The sequence below is a fragment of the Mus caroli genome, chromosome 15 (genome assembly GCF_900094665.2).
Source record: "Mus caroli chromosome 15, CAROLI_EIJ_v1.1, whole genome shotgun sequence".
Lineage (NCBI taxonomy): Eukaryota > Metazoa > Chordata > Mammalia > Rodentia > Muridae > Mus > Mus caroli.
In genome coordinates, this window is record NC_034584.1 from 93854900 (window position 1) to 93879044 (window position 24145).

The 24145-nt window shown below is 46.3% G+C and overlaps 1 protein-coding gene and 1 pseudogene across 3 annotated transcripts in view; one reads left to right on the forward strand and one right to left on the reverse strand.

The window, feature by feature from the left end:
- Positions 1-24145, forward strand: part of Dip2b (disco interacting protein 2 homolog B) — a 186644-nt gene that overhangs the window by 115547 nt on the left and 46952 nt on the right. For 2 of the 3 annotated variants that reach the window (XM_029469542.1, XM_029469544.1), the window contains 14 exons: positions 974-1123; positions 1863-1985; positions 4012-4209; positions 4719-4810; positions 7249-7359; positions 8915-9038; positions 9613-9722; positions 14037-14139; positions 15435-15499; positions 17321-17414; positions 17752-17871; positions 19615-19729; positions 20897-21036; positions 21667-21803. In XM_029469542.1, coding sequence (XP_029325402.1) covers positions 974-1123; positions 1863-1985; positions 4012-4209; positions 4719-4810; positions 7249-7359; positions 8915-9038; positions 9613-9722; positions 14037-14139; positions 15435-15499; positions 17321-17414; positions 17752-17871; positions 19615-19729; positions 20897-21036; positions 21667-21803 — 1682 coding nt within the window. The remainder of the gene's footprint in view (positions 1-973; positions 1124-1862; positions 1986-4011; positions 4210-4718; positions 4811-7248; positions 7360-8914; positions 9039-9612; positions 9723-14036; positions 14140-15434; positions 15500-17320; positions 17415-17751; positions 17872-19614; positions 19730-20896; positions 21037-21666; positions 21804-24145) is intronic. The other variant, XM_029469543.1, reaches the window with a different exon arrangement.
- Positions 18027-18277, reverse strand: LOC110310140 (annotated as a pseudogene).

The window sequence follows — 24145 nt, forward strand, 5'->3', positions numbered from 1 at the left end:
CTTACCCACTGAGCCATCTCACCAGCCCTAATTTTCTTCTTCTTCAGAAGAAGAATTTTCATGCTGTAGCCCTGTTGAGTAGTTCTCCTTTTACATCACTCACTCTCTGACAGCAGCTTACTTCCGTGTTATGACTGACCCCTGACAGGGTGTGCAGGATACCCACACCTGTAACACCAGCAGGAGGAGCAGCTGACCCAACTGATGAGATCCTGTCTCAAAAAAATAAAACTCTAAAGAATTTTTCCAGGAAGTAGCATATGTGTGTTAATCTCAGCCTCACTGTGGGCTGTTTTATCAGAACTAGAAGTTGACTTCACCTCATTTCCCATCATCTGAGAGCCTGGGTCATTGACCCACTGTGAGCCATGGTAGGTAAAACACAACATGAGGAAGTGTCCCAGGCTGAAGAACTGGTGGCAAACTGGCCATTTACTCACTGTCAACATTCTAGGTGGCTTTTACAACATTGAATCTCTACTTATGCATTCTATAAGAAAATAACATTTTTGAGAAACATGCTAGATGATTTGATGTAATAACTAAGGTTACTCAGATCCTGAAAATTATAGTTTTGGAAAGCCGATATGATCTGGTTTATCTTAGACTTTGATTATAAAGTCTGTTTTAGGGCCAGGGGATGGCTCAGCAGGTAAAGGCACTCGCCCTAGGACCCCAGCCTGTCCTTGGAATCACCAGCTCCCAAACATTGTATTCTGATCTCCAGTCGTGCACTCTGTAAACACGTATATACTCATACACATGTGTCCACATACATACATGCACACACATCACACACATGCATTACATACATATACTATACACATTCTTATAATGATAAATAAAATCTTTTTTTTAAAGCCTGTTTTAAAAGAGCGAGTGCTTTTCATTCCTTCAAAAGCAACGGGTGTAGAAGTGGCTCCCTTTACTGTCAGTACCGTATGATTTTAACTCTTGTCTTTTCCTCTCCTAGAAAATGTCTCTGCTCCTCCCGACGTCACTGCAACTACCTCTTCCTCCTCTTCCTCACTTCGCCCTGCAAACATTGACCTGCCCCCCTCTGGCATAGTTAAAGGCATGCACAAAGGATCCAACAGGTCCAGCCTTATGGATACAGCTGATGGTATGGAGCTCCATTGGTAGATGCTAGGGAGTAGTCATTAAACTGGGAAATTCCGAATTCTAACTGTAGCCGTTCCTAGTTGTCACAGCGACAGAGCCTCACTGCAGCTGGGTCACTCACCACTACGTGGAGCCCTCTTGGTACTTGTTCACGGTTGGCTTTCACAGAAGGTGCTGTGAGCTGACTGTGGAAGAAAGGAGCTCTACAAGAGAAGGGGGAGCCTAGGGAGCCTTTCCACTGTATGCTCGGCACAGCACTCATCTGCCTTCTGTTTGCCATGTGTAGATTGGGTCCCTTTTGGATAGAATGATACTGGCCAAAGACCAGGCTCCATTAAGTAAAGTCTTAAGTGAGGAGAGGGAAAGAAGAGCAGGAAAGAAAACTCATGAAGTTTCAGTGCACAGGCATCTGTACCTTAAATGTTTCATTGATAAGAAAAAGTTAATAGTTATTTTCTTTATTTGTAAAGATTTGTTTATTTTATGCGTATGAATACACTGTTGCTCTATTCAGACATACCAGAAGAGGGCATCAGATCCCATTACAGATGGTTGTGAGCCACCATGTGGTTGCTGGGAATTGAACTCAGGACCTCTGGAAAAGCAGTCGGTGTTCTTAACCACTGCGCCATCTCTCCAGCCCAGTAGTTTTTTCTGAAAGAGTTTACTTTAATTGAGGGAATAAATATCTTTATCAAGCTGAATACATTTTAATCACATTTACCACTTTTCCTTTACAGGTGTTCCTGTCAATAGCAGAGTGTCCACGAAAATCCAGCAGCTTCTCAACACTCTGAAACGCCCCAAAAGACCCCCCTTAAAGGAGTTCTTTGTGGATGACTCGGAAGAAATTGTGGAAGGTAGTAGTAAAAGGGCCAGAAGCACGCACACACGCACGCGCGCACGCTTCAGAAGTCAGCACTGTTGTGTCTGAAAGGGCTTCATGTCACTGTGCCATGCCCCCCAGAATCATTTACCTGTTAGGTCTCAGGCAGAGGGGTTGGGGAGATGGGCAGAGAGGACTGGAGCTTAGAGCTGTCCTTTTGTTGTTCTGAGGCGTACGCTGTGATCACAGCAGAATAGTAATGGATTTGGTGTGTCGGAGACTAGTTCTACTCATTGTAAATAGACCTCTTTGACTGTCGGTCCTTTAAGGATCGCCAGTGTCTGTGGAAGCGTGACGGAGTACCTGGGAGCCTCATGGGAATACTCCTGCCTGCCATAGTACAGGCACTGCGGAGACGGCACAGTTTATTAAAGAGGAACTCCTGGGTGTTCCTTATACAGTTAGACTCACTTTAAAAACCTTAATGTTACATACAAAGTAAGGAGTGAGACAAATATTAAGTCACTAGAATGGATCAAGAGAAATGGATCCAGGGAGAGATCATTTCGCTTTGTGAACAAGCAGGATGCAGAAACATGAAGAGTGCATGGTTTTTATTGTCATCTAGATTTAAGTGTGTGTGTGTGTGCGCGCGCGCGCGCGTGTGTGTGCGCGCGCGCGCGCGTGTGCGTGCGTGCGTGTGCAGGTCGTGAAAAGGGGGCACTTGAAAGAGAGGAGAAGGAAATCTTAACAGAGGTGGGGACCAGAGAGAAATGTGACAGAAAAGCAGAGTGTGGACTGTTAGCCAGAGGGGAGCAGGGGCGGGTAGAGCTGCATGAGAACAAAGTGCAATGATACGGACAAGGAAAGTGCTGTTAGGAACCCACTGCTTTGTGTGCTGACTCTAAAAAGAGTCAAACATTGGAAGTGAATCCCTGCGAATCCACCATGGTAGTAAGTTACAAAGAACAATTTTTTCCTTATTTTTAGTTGTCTATACTGATTTATTTTATGTATATGGGTGTTTTGCCTACATGCACGTATGTGTATCGCTTCATGCCTTGTGCCCACAGAGGCTAGAATAGGGTGTCAGGTCTTCTGGACCTGGTCAGTCGGGAATTACAGACTGACGAGCTGACATGTGGATGCTCTGACTTGAACCTGGGTCATCTGGAAGAGCAGTTGTCCTCTTAACCACGGAGACAGCTGGCCCACATGCACTCAGAGCATGTACACAGCAAAACCAGGACATGGGAAGTTCTGGAGAGAGAAGTGTCACCAACTGGAGAGAAGTGACTGAGCTGAAGTGTTACTCCTTACTGTTGTCTGTGTGCACTCTGTAGCTGTGTGTGCAGGATTGGCTTCTCAGTGTCTGCTGAGATGAGAGTCCTGCCTGTCGTGTCCATGGCAGACCTTGGACCTGAGATTGCTCTTGCCTCCCTGACTCTGAGACTGAGCTTGGCTACCACACCTGCTTGTTCATGTTCTCAGTCTGTGCACATATGGTACACATTAAATACTCCACTTTTTAGTCTAATTTATGTCTAAATTTCCTTCAGTGAGGATGTACAAGTTAAGGCTGAGCATGGTGGGAGAGAACCATGTGGATCTCTGTGAGTTCAAGGCCATCCTGATCTACATAGCGAATTCCAGGCAAACCAAGCTACATAATGAAATCCTGCCTCAAAAACAAAACAAACAATACCAACAACCAACAAAAGAAATGTAGGACTTAAAGAATTCTTTGAATAATGTATATTCACTGTAGAAAAATCTACGGTGTAGAAATGAGTATAGAACCTTCCCTCAGATTGTTAGGTAAGTGTTCCTCTCTGTCCCTCACAATGGAGCTCAGCTGACTCTGATAAGCAGCCTTTATATTTGGGCACTCCCAGCAGTGGGAGTAGCAGCCACCCTCCCCCGGAAGCTCTGATCTGTGAGAGCCCTAGTTGTCCTGTCTCAATGTGAGAAGAAACCAGAGACTGAGGAAGAAGTTGTGTCAGAGGTTAGAGTTATGTTAGAGCCCCATGAACTTACTCTGTCTTCTTGCTTGTTTGCCACAGTACCTCAGCCAGATCCCAACCAGCCAAAGCCTGAAGGCCGCCAGATGACCCCAGTGAAAGGAGAGCCCCTGGGCGTCATCTGTAACTGGCCACCTGCACTGGAATCTGCCCTGCAGCGCTGGGGCTCTACCCAAGCCAAGTGCCCCTGCCTGACTGGGCTGGATGTGACGGGGAAACCAGTCTACACCCTCACATACGGTGGGTCTCAGTTCCCCACTGCACTAAGATTTCCTGAGTATCATGGGTAGTGTATTTCTTGTTATTTCTCAGTTGCAAATGGCTCAGTTATTTAATTGAAGTGAGCCATATATCAGTGACCTTTGGCCTCAATTCCAGTACTCACGAGACACAAGATCTCTGAGTTTGAGGCTAGCCCAGTCTACAGAGTAAGTTTTAGGACAGCCAGGGCTATATAGTGAGACCCTGCTGCAAGTAAGCAAAAAAGAAAAGGAAAGGGAAGGGAAGGAAGGAAGAAAGAAAGAGAACGTGGAGTATCATGTCAGGCAGGGGGATGTTGCTTGTTTCAGGGCATGGGTGACTTTGAAATGGCTGCGAAGCTGCTTGGGGAGGACTTGCTGGGTTGGGGGGAGTGGAGCTAACTCAGCACAGCGGCTCGTGACAGCGAGCCTTTCAGCCGCCTGAACCTAACGCTCTCTGACTGAAGCAGGCCTATAATTTTTTTTCTGCCTGTTGTTTTCTTTTCCCAGGAAAGTTGTGGAGCAGAAGTTTAAAGTTGGCTTACACACTGCTTAATAAACTGGGAACAAAAAATGAACCTGTGTTAAAACCTGGAGACAGGGTAATTTGTTTTCGATTTGTCTTGTTTGGAAAGATGGTGTCTATTTATTTCTGGTATATTTGTACTCTGGGCTTCCGATATTTAGTGGTAAGATTTACATAACATTTTAAATGCGTACTTATTTGTTTTATGTGTGTTGCCTGCATGGGTATCTATACCACATGCATGATCGGTGCCTAAGTCTGTCAGAAAAGGGCACCAGATTCCATGACCTAGAGTGACAAATGGCCGGAAGCTTCCCTGTGAGCCCTGGCCCTCCTCTGTAAGAGCAGCGAGTCTGTTTATCCACCAAGCTTCATTTAGTACCAACCTAGCTCTTATTCTTGCACAATAAAGACAGAGCCCCAACAGTCTAGTTTAGGACCAAGCACTCTGCGTGTGTTCAGATGCTGTGGGACTCATTCTAGAGCTGCTTATTGGTAAACTGAGGTCAGAAAAGGGGAAATTACATCTTTTCGAAAATGAATACTTTGATGTTGACTCAAATCTTTGTCTTTATAAAACTGGCTCATGAAATTGTTCAAAGCAGCTTCTAGCCATTTCACATCGAAAGGAAAGGCAATTTTTATTACACTGTAAAACCAAATTGATAATGTTTCATTTAGTTCTTAATTGGAAGTATCATTATATTTTTTTAATTTTTGAAGGTTTTTTCCTGTTTATAATATACTGAATATGATTACTGTCTACCATTCAACATTACTGTTTATTTTTAATTTGTAGGATGAAATACCAGCTACTACACAACAGTTTTATGATTAACTTATTTATAGATCTTTTTGTTTGTGTGGGGGTGAGCACTTACGGACTCCTCAGACTACTCTCAGGAATTGGTCCTAGTTTCCATTCTGGCAGCTGACCCAGGCCCTCAGGCTTGTAGGACAAACACTTCTGTACTCTGAGCCATCTTACCTGCCCTTGCTATCTTCTTAGTGGGCTGAAGATCACAGAATCTCTTAAGCTAACCTTTAAAAAATATTTTTCACATTTATTTATTTGTGTGTGTGTGTGTGTGTATGTGTGTATGTGTGTATATATGGGTGTTCATGAAGAAGTCACAAAATCATGTGGGAGCTGTCTCTCTTCTCATAGTCCCAGGAATTAACCTCAGGTCATCAGGCTTGGAAGCAAGCACCTTTCTCTATTGAGCCATCTATGGATCCTCAGCTAGCCCTTTAGAGACGCTTTTACATTGTGCCAGAAATAGATAAAGGGTGGCACTGACTTATAGAAACTCACTGAGCGTTTCCCAGGGCTCACTGCACCTATGTAGGCGATGCTTTGTCAACCCCAGTGTCAGGATGGCCATTTGTGAGTAGTAATGAAGTGGCTATAGAAGTCCTCTGTGGGATCAGTCAGTTTTAGATCTCTAGGACAGTGTAAATGTTTAGACTGGACTCAACTTTGGAGTGGGTTTAAAGAAATCCATTGCAGATGGAGAGGAAACAAGAACCCAGTGATGAGGGGTTGGAGGAAAGGTTCAGTGGTGAAAGCCTTGCTGTCTGGGCCTCACCAGCTGAGTTCGATCCCTGGAACTCACGGAGGAGACGTGAAAGTTGTCCTCTAGACACACGTGCACTGTGGCACACTCCCTGCACTCACACACACATCATACTGTGTGTGTGATAATAGATAAAAGAATCCAGCAATATGGTTAGATTTCACCTGTTTGTCTGCGAATGTCCTAGCCGTAGCAAGCCACAGTGACTGTGAGATGCTTGTATCCTGAGCCTGGTAGGGTAGCTGTGGTACCCCACAACTCAGCAGATGGAGTCACAGACCTGAGCACAGAGGGCTTCTGATGTCTCCCTCTCTTATCTCTTGTTAGCAAGTAGGTGTTTCTGCAGTTGTTCTTGTGTTGCCAGGGCCTTCCTGCTAGGACACTGCATGTGGAGTGAGGAGGATCAGTGCCGTGCTCCCAGAGTGCTGGCTGAGTAGGGAACGCTCCCTCCCTCGCAGGTGCTCCCTGACAGCTGATGCTCAGCTCTAACCTGCTCTCTGTCTTGATGTCCACATTGAAGGCATGAGCCCTGCACTAAGGTCAACTGCCTTACCCTTCCTAAGTTATAAAATATGGGAGCTGTTTATTACTGAGCCACAAGTAAGAGTCAATGAAACACTTCACCATAATGATAAGGAATTGCTGTGTTTTTATTTATCCAGTTTGGCTTGGCTTTTTGGTGTTATTGGGGATTGCAAACAGAGCCTTATGTGAGGCAGATGCTCTCTGAGCTACATCCCCAGTCCCCAGGATGTGCAGTGTAATCATGGGGATGATATTGTGCGTGCTGCTCTTACCAGACCTTTCTCCTTCTCAGTCACTTAATTTCCTTCAGAGCACATAATCATTAGATTGTTCCATTTCTTCTGTTCACACACAGTGTTCTGCGTACATAGAGCTAGTCAGTCAGTGTGTTAAATGTCTCTGTGAATTTTAGGTTGCCCTGGTTTACCCCAACAATGACCCTGTCATGTTTATGGTGGCCTTTTATGGATGTCTCCTGGCAGAAGTGATTCCAGTACCCATAGAAGTACCCCTGACCAGAAAGGTAAGTGCGCTGTGTTAGCTGTCCTTCCCTGCGACACAGTAGGTCCTGCGCTGACTCAAGTGACAGTAGAAGCAATATTATTGCCTGGTGGTGGTGGTGCATGCATCTTATTTTATATAATATACTCAACTTTACTTTCCGAACCTATGAACGTTATCAAAGATTATGTATGTGTGAGTGTCATGCAGATAATGTATTTCATCTATGGAAGAATTTTTATAACATTGTTTCTCGTTTTAAAATTTGCGGGAGGCATATACTTGAGTGTGCAGTGGTTACCATTCATAGAGTACCATTCCTTCAGAACTTACTTTATCAAGGGATTCCTCTAAAGGGGTCACATAGGGCTGGTGAGATGGCTCAGTGGGTAAGAGCACCCGACTGCTCTTCCGAAGGTCCAGAGTTCAAATCCCAGCAACCACATGGTGGCTCACAACCATCCGTAATGAGATCTGATGCCCTCTTCTGGTGTGTCTGAAGACAGCTACAGTGTACTTACATATAATAAATAAATAAATCTTTAAAAAAAAAAGGGGGTCACATAACCCAGAGCAGGCAGCTTGGGAGGATGGTGTGGTGGTGCTCACTGGCTCTGCCAGGAGAGTTGTGCTTGGACCATGTCAGCCACAACAGGAAGGTCACAGCACAGTTCCACCTTAGGGTAAATGGCTTCTCCTGAGCTCTTCACACTGGCTGTTGCATGCTGTTTATTGCTGGGAATTGGTGTTAGAGACCAATATGGTGGAGAATGTTGATTGATTAATTGATTTTAATATTTACTTATTTAATGTATATGCGTACACTGTATCTGTCTTCAGACACACCAGAAGAGGGCATCAGATCCCATTACAGATGGTTGTGAGCCACCATGTGGTTGCTGGGATTTGAACTCAGGACCTCTGGAAAAGTAGTCAGTGCTCTTAACTGCTGAGCCATCTCTCCAGACCCTGAGAATGTTGCTTTATATGAAAGCATTGTTGTAAACAATAAGAAAGAATTGGTGACGTTGCTGATGTTTTAGCTGATGGGGTAGAGCATCTGTATTACAGGGAAGCTCAGCTCTCCTTAGGTTGACTAAACCTGGCTTCCTAACAATACTTTGCAGGATTGCACATAAATACTTCAGAGTTTGTCTTTGGTTGCTTTTTGCTGCTGCTTAAGACTAAAATCTATTTCCTTTAAAAGAACATGCAGATTTGGTGTAATTGTCTGGAAATATGTCCATTTGCATTTTGTTTCTGTTGTTCTGGCCTGACTTGGCTTGCTCTCTGACTAAGAGAAGGAAACCATATCACGATTCCTTTCAGTTGCCTAGAGAGAGCATCAGAGATGGTTACATTGGCCAGTAGGGTGCACGGTGAACAATGTCAGCTTAAAGCAGTGTTTGGTTGGACTTAAACATTGTAGAAATTGTTTGGAGCCTGTTGTCCTGAGCTGTGCCATTTGGCACAGTGGGTAGTGCTGGAGCATCTTTGGGTGTGGGTTCAGAGCCTGGTGTTCTCACAGTCGCTCACGATCACACCCTGACTGTGCTCATTATTTGTTTTCTCCACAGGATGCCGGAGGTCAGCAGATTGGCTTCTTGCTAGGGAGCTGTGGGATTGCCTTAGCTCTCACCAGCGAAATTTGTCTGAAAGGCTTGCCAAAAACCCAGAATGGAGAAATTGTACAGTTTAAAGGTGAGTAATAGTCATAACCAGATACCAACTGAAAGTCAAAACTGAGCTTTCGTCAGGATTTTACTGCAGTAACAACTACAGGCTTCGTGTGTGTTTTCCCCTCTGTCATTTGAGATGGCTACCGTGGTTATCCCCACTTGTCAGGTAGGAAATTGAGAAAAAGAGCCCTCAAATCCCAGCTAATAAATAGCAAAGCAGTAAATTGTACCAAGTCTGTCTGATTCCATAGTCACATTCTTACATTTGTTTGCTGTCTGGAAAGGGGAGCTGGGAGTCTGTACATTAAAGCTAAACCCTCTGTGCAGGACAGACAGCAGGGCACAGGCTCCGAGGGCTTCCACTGACAAATTAGTCACCCTGTGTTGAGGAATGTCAAGGCCTGCTTAGCATACGGAATGAATGCTCTCTTCAAAGAAGCTGTGACTGGTGACTTATCACTAAAATATAAAAATTTGTAATTATTTTATGGATGGTGGGAGAGTCTTAATGCCCTCTCTTGCATTTAAGATAACGAGTTCAGTGTGAGATCCTTCAGTGGCTTAGGCGGCTGGTTTTCACTCTGGGTTTGATTTAGGTTGGCCTCGCCTCAAGTGGGTTGTGACAGATTCTAAGTACCTCTCGAAGCCGCCCAAAGACTGGCAGCCGCACATATCACCTGCGGGCACGGAACCGGCATACATTGAGGTAAGTTGAGGCAGCGGGACCCTGGCTTCCTTTGCTATCAGGTGCAGGGTTAATGAGTGCTCGGGGATTTGCTTGTTCTGCAGAGTTTCCGGTTTTAACCCTGTGAATGTCTTGTAATGGGCCGTCTGTAAAATCTATGTGTTTGAGGCAGAGTTGGCGTTTATGAACAGAGATTTGGAGCCTAGGGTTAAGGGGGAAAGTGGAACCCAGGGGGAAAGTGCGACACAGCCAAGGGCGTAGATGTAGTCTTAGAGGAGTCATCGTGCCAGTCACCGACACTGTGACCTCAGTCAGGAGAAGGATGAGGACACTGAACATGCAGAACGAGGGGAAGTAGCTGTGCTGGAAGAGTGAGTCCAACAGACGGAAAATAAAGATCTAAAAAACCAAATAACCGCCAGGCAGTGGTGGCGCACGCCTTTAATCCCAGCACTTGGGAGACAGAGGCAGGCAGATCTCTGAGTTCAAAGCCAGTCTGGTCTACAGAGTGAGTTCCAGGACAGCCAGGGCTACACAGAGAAACCCTGTCTCAAAACAAACAAACAAACAAACAAAACCCAAATAACTGAACGAAAGGCTTGGGGTTGGCAGGGAGCATGGGGCTTGACTGACAGCAGAGCCTTCACCCTGAGTCTGTACAGCTTTAAATTCTTTAAATTATTTTTCTTTTCTGATTTGTTTAGTTCCAGTAACACCCAGAGATTTGAGCTTTTTTGTTAATTTTATGTTTTATTTTCCTCATCTTTATTAGTGATTTGGTTTTATTATAGGATTAACTTTGTCACGCTGTGCAGTGCATTTTGATGACTCAGCGTCTTTCCTGACTTCCCAGACTTACTCCACCCACACTTCCTTGTGTCTTTGTTTCAATTTTAAACTGTCAGGCTCCATGTGTGCTTGGTGTTGGGCCTTCTCTGGAATGTGGCTGCTCTGGGGTAGCTTAGGGCACACCTCTCAGGAGATGGGCTCTTTTTCACAGTGCCATCAGCTGCCAGTAGCTCTCAGCTTGGGGGCTGGGACTTAATGGCCACCTTGCCTGTGCATGCTGGGATGTTGTCTGGCTTGAGTGGGGAGCAGCACTTGTCATGCTGTCCTGACTGCTGTGAGTTCGTATGGCAACTGCCCTGCTGTGCTCAGAGAATGTTTCCCATGGAGTCATCCACTAGCTCTGATTCTTAAGCTTGCCACCACCCCACCCCCTCTGCAGTCACCTCCAAGTCTTGGGAGGAGGGTGTAAAGTAGAGGGGCCATTAGGGCGAGTATTCTGCATCCCTCTTTCTCTGAGCCCAGACCAGGCATCAGTCTGTGTCAATCACCAGGTGCTGCCAAAGATGAGAGTTGACACACCAGATTTCAACTGTCAATCCTGCTCTGTGGGGTCAAGGAGATGGCTTAGTGGGTAAATGGGCTTGCCACCAAGTCTGAGGGGCCTAAGTTCTAGTCCCAGAACTCACATTTAGAAGGAAACAGCTGACTCTCACAAGTTGTCTTCTAACCTCCTCATGTGGATCATGGCATGTATGCCCCTCCAATAAATATACACTGTAAAGAAAAATCTGAGCCGGGCGTGGTGGCGCACGCCTTTAATCCCAGCACTCGGGAGGCAGAGGCAGGCGGATTTCTGAGTTCGAGGCCAGCCTGGTCTACAAAGTGGGTTCCAGGACAGCCAGAGCTATACAGAGAAACCAAAAAAAAAAAAGAAAAATCTGTGTTGTGGACAAGGAGGCTGAAGTACCCACTGTGGTCACCGGGGCAAGGCCATGTGACAGACACTCTGTATCTCTGAGCCCTTCCGACCCTTCACCTCTGCAGCCTCCTGAGACTTGCTCACCAGCTATCTGCTGAATTAAGGAGCAAGCACATCCATTGACTTTTAGAAAGGTTTGGGGTGCAATGCGGATGAAAGCTCTTGTAATTACATGCAGAGGTAAGACCTGAAACAGCTTTCACCACTGAAGAGGAGGAGGCACATGATGCTGACTTCAGAGAGGGGAGATGTGGGAGGGGTGCTGAGTATATTTGAAAGACAGCCAAGCAAACAGGAAGTTAAAGCGCGTGAGCACCATTCAGTGATGAGCCTCAGTCTCATGTCTCAGTACGGACGCAGTGCATCACTCAAGTCCTGGGAACTAGCTGCTGGTTCCCTGGACTGCTGCTTTCCCATCTTAGTGACCGGTCTGTGGTGGGGACACTCTGGCCTCAGGCAGAGTTCCCTTGTTCTACATATACTGTGGAGCTGCACCCTGCTATTCCGGGCCTGCCTGCTTAAGAGCTTCATGTTACCACAGTGTTCTCCTGATGAGGTGGAAACTATTAAGGGGTTGTCAGCCAGAGGGAAGTAAGAATGACTTTATTATACAAAAAGATTTCTCTAGCCCCCTCTGGGTGGCTCAGCAGGTGGGCACCTGCCACTGAAGCCCAACTAGTTTGAACACAAAACTCACATAAAAGTGGAAGGAGAGAACCGGCTCTGCAGACGTGTCCTCCAATCTCCACAAGTGTATTGTGGTGTGTACATGTGCTCTCCCCATGTCATAATACAAATAATAACATAGTTTAAGAAGAAAAGATTTATTTAGATTGGCACAGTTCTAATGGGAGCACCAGGTTTTAGGCTTTGTTTTGCTTTGTTTTTCCCTCTCTACATTTTATGTGTATAAGTGTTTTACCTGAGTGCCCATAAGTGGACCATGCTCGTACAGTGTCCCCGAGGCCAAAAGATGGTATCAGATCCACTGGAGCTGGAGTTCTGGTCTGTAGTGAGGGCCAAGTGGGTGCTGGAATATAAACCGGGTCCTCTGTAAGAGCAGCCAGTGCTCTTCTCCAGCCTGGCCTCCTTAACAAGTGACTGGCGTGAACTGAATGAAGAAGCTTGTAGAATGGCTAAGAGAGGAGTAGGTAGAGCTGAAGGGAGGGAGGAAGCAGGGTCGGCCAAATTCGCCAGCTGAATAGAGAGAGAAGGCAAGAAACACTCGTATTCCTGGTTTGGCACCTAGATAAGTGACTGAGTCCTTCAGTTAAATAGAAGATACAGACAGACTCAAGCATCATGCGGTGCATGCCTTTAGTCCTAGTGCTCAGGAAGCAAAGGCAAGTGGATCTCCATGAATTCAAGGCCAGCTGGACTACAGAATGAATTCCAGGACAGCCAGGGCTACATAGTAAGACCCTGTCTAAAACAGAAAGGAAGGAAATACAGAGTTCTCATAGGTGCTGGGATGGATAGAGTGTTGGCAGCATGCTGTCCTGTGGCTGGAGGCCCTCCAACAGGATGCCTGGGGCAGGCGCTAGTTATCAAGGGGTGCAACACCCCGATGGCAGGAAGGTAGGAAGGAGGCAGAAATCTTCAGGAGTGCCAGCATCTAAGGCTATGTCAGAGATGATTCTGGGTAAGATGAGTCTCTGAGGCACAAGTTGCAGACAAGCCTGGGCTCCATACTGAGACCTTGTCTCAGAGAAGGAGAAAAACAACTGAGAGATGGATCGCCCGAGCACTGAGAGGGAGAGACCAGGAGACACAGAAGCTAAGGGTGTCGGTGGTAAGTTACCTTCTGGATCTGACGTCAGAAAGGCCGATGAGCTCCATAAAAACAACTTGGAAGGAACACTGAGGATAAAAACAAAGTGGAACTGTTTGTAGGCGAGCATAGGGCCTGCTACTAACTGAGGTGCCAGGTCTTTCTGGCTTTAGAATTTCTGTGGTCCTAAGGGATCCAACCCAGTGTCTTAAGCAGCTAGACAGGCATTCACCACTGAGCTACAGCCCCAGCCTCGGGGCCCACATCTTACACACTGGCTCTGCAGAGCTATCTTCACCATGGAGCTAGCATTCCGTATCTGCAGCTTCCACATTCAAGGCTTGAGCTCAGTGCTGCCTAGCAGTGTTCACACGACATCAGCAGAACGGTAGGTTACATAGGCAATCTAAAGATGCAAACAAACACGCCATCATTCTATGTAAGAAGGGGAGCATCCGTCATCTGCGGCATCGGAGTCGCATCTGGGACTGACCCCCACAGATACTGCGGAGTGGCTGTATTTGGTGTTATGCTTCTGTCCACTCAGCTCGTGTCTCGTCACGTTGATGAGTGACTGAACTTTGAGGTCTCTGACACTTGCTTCAGTGTCCTCCAGTCTTGGCTTGATTTGACCAGAGTTTGAGGTCCGAGTGCAAAGCCTTAAATGTTCCCATTCAGCCTGTAAAATTAAGCCCATTGTGATGGTTTGTCAGGGTTTAGGTTTGGGTTCTGAATTCTATTGTTGATAATAACCCATCTTATTATGCTTCTTACAGTTTTATTTTTATTTTTCTAGTATAAAACAAGCAAAGAAGGGAGTGTGATGGGAGTCACGGTGTCGCGGCTCGCAATGCTGTCTCAGTGCCAGGCTCTGTCACAGGCCTGCAATTATTCTGAAGGTCAGACCTCCTCCCACGACTGCCCTCATTGTTAGCCTCAGACACATGTGACTGTGAGCGCCCACTTGGCGATTGGACTACATTTAACCAATAAATTCCGAGGGAAATGTTCCAGGACACATTCTTGGCTTGCTTTTGCCTTCTTTGTTACAAAATAAATTAAAAAAAAAAAAATCTTGTAATTTAAATAAACTTCTGGATAAACCAGATATATAAAGTATGATTTCTAGAGTACAGAAATAGAAAACCTCAATTAAAACCGTGTGTCTGTAAGCTGTGGAGTCTTGGATGTTCCCATCTTCCCATGTAGACCTTCAAGCTAAGCATAGTCCAAGAAATCCAGCCCCAAAGATGCAAATTAAGACAGAAAGCATCCAGAGCCAGGTGATGCGGCCCACAGCTGTCACCCGACACTGCTAACAGGCCAACCTGGGGTATGTAGTAAGTTCTAACTAGCCTGAGCTATGGCGCGAGTTGAGACCCCATCTCAAAAAATATAAAACACAGTAATGTGAAACTTCTGGTATGTAAATGAACATTTCGTAGTAAGGGTTCAGGCTGGCCTCCATCTTGAGCCCCCTCGTGCCAGCATTCTGGCCTGGGCTGCAGGGTCCGTCTTCAGTGCTTACTTCCAGATGTGCTTGTCCACGTTCACTTTCCCTTTGCACATGAAAGGTGACTGTGTGCCTTTCTGGGCAGCATTCCTGCCAGATTCTAAAATATGTGCATATGCATGTATGGGGACAACCTGGAAGCCACGGGCAAGGCTCCTTGCTGGTGATGAGTGCGCTCCCTCATAGGCTCATCTGGGGCTGAAACTCAAGTTCCCAAATGTTAGGAACATGGAGAGATCTTCATTCAGTGAAAACAGATGCAGACTTATGTATACCTACTTTATTATGTTGATAATCTATCTATAGGTATCTAGAAGTAGACATTTGTATGCATAGCTTTTTATATAGAACAATATTTAATGTTTTTCTAAGAAGTAAACTTTTTACATATACTTGAAATTTCCAGAGTTTCTAAACAAACACATGGTCTTTATTTCATTAGGAAAAAACCTCTTGAATAAAGTCCCTCAGTGCTAAAGTTTTCTATGGTAGTGTTTCTTCTGTGACCACATCACACTGTCACCATCCTCCAGCCTGTCTGTAGGGGTCTCAGCATCAGGGAGACACTGATCTCCTAATTGTTTTTCCAAAGCACCTCATGCTTGCTAGGGGCAAGGCGTGGGACGTCACTCTCTGCTAACCATGGCTGCCTTCTGTTTCCCTCCATCTTTTCTCTTGCAGGAGAAACTGTAGTAAATGTTTTAGACTTTAAGAAGGACGCTGGGCTGTGGCACGGCATGTTTGCGGTAAGCTGTCAGCATCGGGGAGTGTGTAGTAAAATGTGCTTGAGAGGCTGAGGCTCTGTAACAACTGCAAGTCTCGGGATTTGCAGCTGAAGTTCCCAACATGTCAGTAACGTTGCTCGAGGACACCCAAGCATGGGGACCTGAGTTTAGACCCTCAGGATCTAAAAAAGCCAGGTACAGTAGTGCACATCTGTAAGTAAGCCCAGCTAGCCTGGAGAAGCAGTGGTGAACAGCAAGAGATCATGCTGGGGAGATAGTGCAGTGGTTAGAGCACTACTGCTCTCTCCGAGAACTCTTGTTCTTTTCTCAGCACCCATGTCAGGCTGCTGCCCAGCACCTGCGACTAGTTCTGAGGGCTCTCTTCCTCCCTCTCCCCCTCTCTTTTTCTCTACCTCCCTCCCCCCTCTCTTCCTCTCTCTTACACATAAACATTTTCTCTCTCAGCAAAATAAATTAACAAAAAATAAGATAGAGCATCTAGTGCAGTCTCTACCCCTACCCCACCGCCACCCCCATTCCACCCCCCATCTGAGAAGGGCTATATCCCTTAAATATCTATTTACTTTTTAAAAAAAGATTTAAATATGTAAGTACACTGTAGCTGTCTTCAGACACTCCAGAACAGAACATCAGATCTCATTACGGATGGTTGTGAGCCACCATGTGGTTGCTGGGATTTGAACTCAGGACCTCTGGAAGAGTAGTCAGTGTTCTTACTTAACCACTGAGCCATCTCTCCAGCCCATACTTTTTTTTTTTTTTTTTAAATCAGAAGTTGAGAAAACAAATAAAAACTCTGTGAGGACTTGAGGGATCTTCTTTCCATAATCTAAGTGTAGATAGAACCTTTTTCCTGAAACTAAATCTGCACCAGCATGAGGTACTTTAGGGCAGGGGATGGGACCTTGTATGTAAAGGGCAGGTAAGTGGTGAGCGGGGTGACTAGCATGGCTACCTGAGTTCCAAGCCAGGTAGGACTGTAGAGTAAGACCATCTGAAACACACAGACGCCCCACAGAGGCAGCACGGGCTTGATTACTGTGCTGCGCTGGGTCTCTGGGGATTGCACATCCTTGACATGGGTGGCAAGAGGGACAGCAAACTCCAGACCCTCAGCTCTCTCTATCTTTACAAATGTTTACCCTGTAAGGAACTGGGAAAATGATTTTTTGCTTTGTGACTCTGTTCCATTTTTATTCCCTTCCCCCACACTGTAGCTTGTGGCAAGCAGGAGCATCATGGGGCACTAGATGGGCGGAGCAGCAGCTTGGTCATCCTACTGACTCGTGTAAAGCAGCAACCTTGTGACCCTGCAGGACTCCTTCTGTAGCTGCCCTAGAGAAACAGTTTATACATGCCCATGAACATAAGGACGCATACATCCCTTCACAGCAGTAATGGCACAGCAGTACTGCAGACCATGTGCAACCACACACAGGGAGCTAGAGAGCCCTCTCATTCTGGGCTGCATAGATTTATCTAGGAGGCATCAGACATAAAAACAGCAAGTGGCAGATACATATATACTATGGTGCTTTCCATTTAAATAATGTGCCCAAAGTGACATATCTATTCTGTACATGTGGACAGTGGACTGCAGGGATAGACACTAAACTTATCCCTATGGTTCTCTGGAAAAGAGCCAGGCTTAGAGAGTCACTCTCAGAGGTACTTCAGCACCACTGCTAGTCTCTCAGGTAATTTTTTGAAAGGGTAAACCTGCCTAATACCCCTAAAGCGGTGTTAGCAGAGTGTCAATACAGCTTTAAGTTGGTAAATACACACTTTGTATTGACTGCTTTTTGTTTCTTTGTTTTTCAGAATGTAATGAATAAGATGCATACAATTAGTGTACCCTACTCTGTTATGAAGACCTGTCCTCTCTCTTGGGTCCAGAGAGTCCACGCTCACAAAGGTAATCAGTCACACACCCGCATAATGACTGTGAGACTGGAGGAAGCTCTCCTCTGCAGAGAGTCATTTCTTTGCCTTGGGGCTTACCAAACTTTGAAGTTGTTGTAGGTAAGCCATTTGCTTTATCCCATTGTGGCCTTTCCCATAAGTTGAAATAAGTTCTCCAGAATTTGAGCCACAGTTAGTGCCGTTGAATCCTATACTGTTCCGAGTTTCCTTTTTCTCTAAGTAAGAACTGCCACTAAAATAAGCAAAAGTGTCCTAATTGTAATATTTTGAATATACACCCCAGCTTAGCACGTGTATGTGTCATAACTCTGTCCCCTTTGAATCTGTAGCCAAAGTAGCGTTAGTGAAGTGTCGAGACTTACACTGGGCCATGATGGCACATCGGGACCAAAGGGACGTAAGCCTGAGCTCTCTGCGGATGCTAATTGTCACCGACGGCGCCAATCCCTGTGAGTACTGGATGTAGAACTCCTAGGGCATCTGACAGGCTGGGTGTCTTTTTTTTTTTTTTGAACCAAAATTTCCTTTATACAAACTATTAAAGTACAATTATATTTCTAAATGAAATCATAGGCATACAGTTGTAGTCATTAAGTAAACTAAGCCAAATGCTATACATTAAAGAGAAACGTCAATGAGGCAAATGTATGAATGAAGACACTTCTGAACTCCCCCATTTCATCGAGCATCAAAAACCACCAATCTTTTAGTCCTTTTCTTGTACATTATTCTGTATCCACATTCTCTGCACCTGATTGGATCCCTGGACTTTATCTCACTTTCGGTGTGACACTCTCCACAAATATATATCATTGGCTGCGGCTTTGGTGGTTGAACATCTTTCTGAGCGTCCATTGTTAGTGCCTCCACAGCTGGAAGAAGCGTCCCTTCTCTCCAGGCTGGGTGTCTTGTCCCTTGTCTATAAGCTGTTCCGTTCTCAACGTCGTATTGAGATGTAATTTACATACAACAAAGCTTGCCCGTTTCACCAGGTGGTGATGATGGTGAGAGAGCTTTAAATTCCAAGAGGCCAGCCTGGTCTGCAGAGTGTGAGTTCCAGGACCTGAGAGACCCTGTCTCAAAGCCCCTCCCAAAAAAACCCACCCCCACCGAAGAATAGCAACAAAACCAAACAAAACATCCCTCCTCAAAAAAAAAAAAAACCATTTTAAAATGTATGTATGTAATATATATATATATATATATATATATATATATATATGTATGTATGTATGTATGTTTGTGTGCTGTATGCTACATGTATGCACGTTTCCTCAGGCCAGAGGAAGGTGTCTGCCCTTTGGAACTAGAGTTCCAGGATTGTGAGCCACCTTACATCGGGTGCTGGGAATGGCACATGGGTCCTGTGGAGGAGCAGGCTGTCTTTGACTCTCTCTCTCCAGCCCCCCACAGTCCATCTCCATAGATTTGCCTGGTCTGCATACTTCACAGGAATGTGATCCTGTGTTTGGTCTTTGGTGATAGGCTCCCCTGGGTTGGCATTATCCTCCGATTGGCACGTATCCCTCCATAGACGCACTAATGTGCGCATCCATTCTTCCCTGCGTGGACTCAGAATCTTCACGAAGCTACACCTCTCTCGTTCACTCGGTGCAAGGAGGGGTTTGCAGGTGACTCAGTATAGCCGAGTGTGTGAATGTGGTATAAATTCTTCCAGGCAGCAAATAAAGGGATGTGCACGAAAGTTGCAGAGCTCCACCATGCTGCCTGCGCTTCTGGATAAGCACAAAAGGCTGGTTCTCCACTCAGGGTTCTCTGGTGAAGCTCGGCAGGAAGCTGTTTCTCCTCAGGGAGCATCGCACAGCCGTAAAAAGCAGGTGGAGAACTAAGGAGCCAGAGAGCATCCGAGAGCAAGTGGCCCTGCCACTGGTGGGCATCTGGCTACAGTAGGGACTTAAGGAGGGCTGCTAGATTCCACCTGGGTGCCTATTGCCTACAGTGCTGTCTCTAATCTTGGCAGGCATAGCCTTTCTAGGCTCTGACTGTAGGAACTATCACGCATGTCTCATGGGCTGGATGAGCATGTGTCAAACCACCTTGAAGGGACGCTAAGGTATTTGCATAGAATGAATGTTGTACAGGACGAGTTCTGACAGATGCACGCTGTCAGCTTCCTGCAGTAGGGAAGATGGTAGTCTCAGCTTTCAAGTTGCTCTGTTCTAACTCCTTAGGGTCTGTGTCGTCCTGTGATGCTTTCCTGAGTCTCTTCCAAAGCCACGGACTGAAACCTGAGGCCATCTGTCCATGTGCCACATCTGCAGAGGCCATGACTGTAGCCATCCGAAGGTACTGTTGTACTGTTTGCAATCAGGGCTCTCTCAATAGTCTGTCACAGCCTGGTGAGATGTGAGAGAGGACTTAACTGATGTTCTGCTTCCTAAACCTAAAAGTAAAATTGCTGAGCAGTCAGTCGTCTCACGGGTCTCGGTAATACCTCTTCGACAGAAGTGCGCCTATAGACTGACAGCTAAGTTTAATTATTCTTATCTCATCTTTGTGAAGTACTGCATTCTTCAGAACCCTTTGCATCTTAAATTAGAAATGATCAGCCAATCACGCCTCAGATATGACGAGCTATACCTAAACCTTTATTAGTACATTCCAACATATTCTTTTCTCTTTGCTTTTTTTTCCCTTGTTAAAGAGAATTATCTGTGTTAATCTGTGGACACACAGAACATGGTGAGAGGTGCTCCTGAGTGAAGGTCAGGAGAGAGGGTTGGCTGTCCTGTTTTGTCCCTGCTGCCTATTCCCCTGAGGTGGGGCTCTCATCTTGGCTAGGCTGCAAGCTAACCAATCCTAGCCACCCCTGGTCTTCGCAGCCTTGTTCTCGAGCTGTAGCATTTGGGGGATTCCCAGCTTGTTTTATGGGCACTGGGACCCACTCTGGTTCTCAGGATTTCGGAGCCCATGTTCCTCATTGCTGAGCATCTCCAGCCCTGCTCTCCCACTTCTCTTCTCTTCTCTTCTCTTCTCTTCTCTTCTCTTCTCTTCTCTTCTCTTCTCTTCTCTTCTCTTCTCTTCTCTTCTCTTCTCTTCTCTTCTCTTCTCTTCTCTTTTTTTGAGGGACAAGAGTCTCACTATGTAGTCCAGGTTGGCCTCAGATTTGCCCTCATCCTCTGCCTCTGCCTCAGCCTCTCAAGGACTAGATTGCAGCATGAGCCACCACGCCTGGCTTTTTGTTGTTAATTTCTTCAGAATGTACTTCTGTGCTGGTGTGTGTGAGAAGGTGTGTGGAGGTCAGAGGACAAACTGGAAGGAGTTGATTTTCTCCTTTTGCCATGTGGGCCTGGGAATCAAACTCAGGTCATCAGGCTTGCATGGCAAGTGCCTTTACAACTGAGCTGTCTTGTCAGCCTTTTATGTTTTGTTCTATCCATCTGTTTGTTTATATTTATTCCTGTTTGTATATACGTGGCTTGATGGTTTGTTTTTTTCTTTTTCCAATTTTAGGCCTGGGGTTCCAGGGGCTCCTTTGCCAGGAAGAGCCATTCTCTCAATGAATGGACTGAGCTATGGGGTCATACGAGTCAATACTGAGGATAAAAATTCAGCACTGACAGTACAGGATGTGGGACATGTGATGCCTGGAGGTGAGTCTGGGATGTCATTGGGATTTCATGAAGATTTGTCATCAAAGTAATGGTGCTGGGATGGGAAGATAGCTTGGGCAGGCAAAATGCCTGCCTGGATTGCCCAGAACCCTGGTTCCATCCCTATTACCTCATAAAGAGAAGGGGGATCTAGAGGAGAGGCAGAGAGGCTGACAAAGCAAGAGGGCCAAACTAGGGGATCCCAACTCCAGTGTTTGGTTGCAGCATTTGTGCAAGCTGCTCTGTGATTGAGTGTCACCGTGCTGGCCCCTCACGGCTGTGTGAGGCTTCAGTCTCAAAGGCTTGCACAACTCTGCTTTGTCCCATGGAAAGGGATGCCAGTCACTGACTCTCGTAGTAGTTGTCAAACTAGGAAGGCTGTGTGCTGCTTTGAGGTTGCACCAACCCCGAGTCCGGCCAGCAACTGCTGCAGTCCTTCCTCCCTGCACTGTGTAAGAGCTGTGTCAGGGCGCCAGGTGGACCTGTCCATTCACAGCCCCGAAGCAGCACTTCTCTTTGCTGCTCATTGTTTGCTGGTTCAGCAAATGTGCAACTGTCTGGGTTTGCAAAACAAAATTGTTACTTTGCAAGTTTTCCACTCTTCTGTTTTTTGTGTTTTCTGTGCTCTAGGCATGATGTGCATTGTGAAGCCAGACGGACTTCCTCAGCTCTGCAAGACAGATGAGATTGGAGAGATCTGTGTCAGCTCCAGGACTGGAGGAATGATGTACTTTGGACTTGCTGGTGTGACCAAAAATACATTTGAGGTACATGGTGCTATTTCCCGGGGTGTTGAGTGACATCGGATGTTACTAGGAGGCCTGCTGACTGCCGGATGGCATGGCACTGTTCAGCATGGATTAGTGGCTGGGATGGTGTCTTCAGGGCCTGGTACCCAAGGTCAGGTTCTACTCCACAGCTGCTGTGTGAGCTGCCTAGCCTCATGGAGGTCCTTTATCTTTAAGATATGAATGACAGCCAGAGTTGGTAGTGAGTGCTTGTAATCACAGCACTTGGGAGCCTGGGGCCAGGGCACTTCAGGTTCAAGGCCAACCTGGGCTGTATAATAGGACCTTGTCAGAACAGAGCAAAAGTGCCAGATGTGCTGGTGCCTGCCTTTAATCACAACACAGGGAGGCAGAAGCAGCTGGATCTCTGTGAGAGTGAAACCAGCCTGGTCTACAGAGTTCCAGTACAGCCAGGGATACACAGAGAAATTCTGTCTCAAAAAGAAAAAAACGAACCTACCAAACCAAAAAAAAATCCCCAGAAAAAAAAAAAAAAAAAAAAAAAAAAAAATCACCAAAGTGATGATTTTTTGAACACAATGTGAACAGTAACAATGCCTATCTTGTGAGCTGTTTTGAACACTAAATGAATTAATATTTACTCGTAGAAATGGTGTTGTGTATCTGTTGGCCATTAAAAGATTTACTCTAGTGGATTTACTATTAAAGCTTTTTAAGTCCAAGATTTTGACGTTGAGAGTCCTGTGACAATTGGGCTTGCTGTGTCAGACTGTTAACGACATGGAGCTGGGAGCTGGGGAACCACCTGCCCTGTATGCTGACATCTCCAGATGCCAGGCATGCGAAGCAGCTGCCGCAATCCCCAAGCAAGCTGCTCAAGTCGGCTTGCAGACTTAGCAGGCTTTGGGATCAGTAGAAAAGGCACCTCAGCAAAGACGTCCAACATAGACTTTGAGCTTTCACACACATGCGCGCGCGCGCGCACACACACACACACACACACACACACACACGACTTAACCCTTTGCAGGGGTCAAATTGTTCCAGACTGCTTTGTGTGCTAGGGCTCTGTCAGAGCAGGTGGGGCAGTAGGGAAAGGTTGTATTCTGGCGAGGCCATACTTTCTGCGGACGCAGTGCATTGCCTTTCTGCAGGCACTCTGCTTGCCAAGCTAAGCTGTAACGAGAAGTCGCCCTGGTGAGCCTGCAGGTTAGAGCTGGAGGCTAACTGTTGGTGTGCCTTTTCAGGACCAGAGAAATCCCACTGGTGGATTTAGGGGTTTTTCCTCTCTCTTACCATGTGGGTTCTAGGGATTGAACTCAGGTCATCAAACACGGTAGCAGGTGCCATACCCACTGACTCACTTGCTGGCCCGGCTTCTGACTTTGAGTACTTGGGATGCATCTATTTTCAATACGTATCATGTTCCTCATGAGAGCTACTTTACTTTACTGACAGTAAGAAGCTTGCTGTCTGAGGCTGACTCTCACTGAGTAGTTTACCTTGCCTTGGATTTGCCCTCCTCATACCTCAGCCTCTTGAGAAGCTGGGGGTGTAGGCAAACACCACTGCACCTCACTTGAGGCAGAATTGTGTTATTGTGTGTGTAAATGAGGTGGAGTGAGGTGAGGAGGAAGAGAAAGAGACGGGGAGAAAAAGTGTTATTGCTGCACATATGTAGAGGTCAGAGGACAATGCTTGGGAGTCCGTTGTTTCCATTTTGTTTTTAATAAAAAGCTTATTTATATGTATAGGTGTTTTGCCTGCACCAGGGTGCATGCCTGCTTCCCTTGAAGGCCAGAAGAGGGAGTTGGAACCTCTAGGCTGGACTTTCGGATGATTGTAAACCACCATGTGGATGCTGGGGATCGAACCCGGGTCCTCCACAAGATCAGCTGGCACTCTTAACCTCTGAGCCATCTCTCCAGCCCCTACTTGCACTTTGTTAGACAGGGTCTCTCTTGTTGTTTCTGCTGCAGTGTGTATTTCAGGCTAGCTGGCCACGTGGACTCTGTGGTCCTATCTCTGCCTCCTATCTTACTGTTGGAGTGCTGGGGTCAATGGTGTGAGGCTAACCTTGCTCTGTAGGCTAAGCTTGGATCTTTGGGCCTGCAGAGAAGTACTTTCAGCCATAAGCCATCTCTCAGGCCCCCAGGCAGCATTTGCAGATAATGCCTACTTCTTACCTTTCTCCAAAGGCAGCTGCTAGCCTGGACTCTCACAGCTTTTTGGTGGTGCTTGAGTACGAGCGAGCACCAGGAGCACCAGGTGTGCGGTGTGCTGCTGCAGTGCAGCCCAGCCCACAGAACATTTGCTATATCCAGTGCAAGTGTAGCGAGCACCAGGAGCACCAGGTGTGA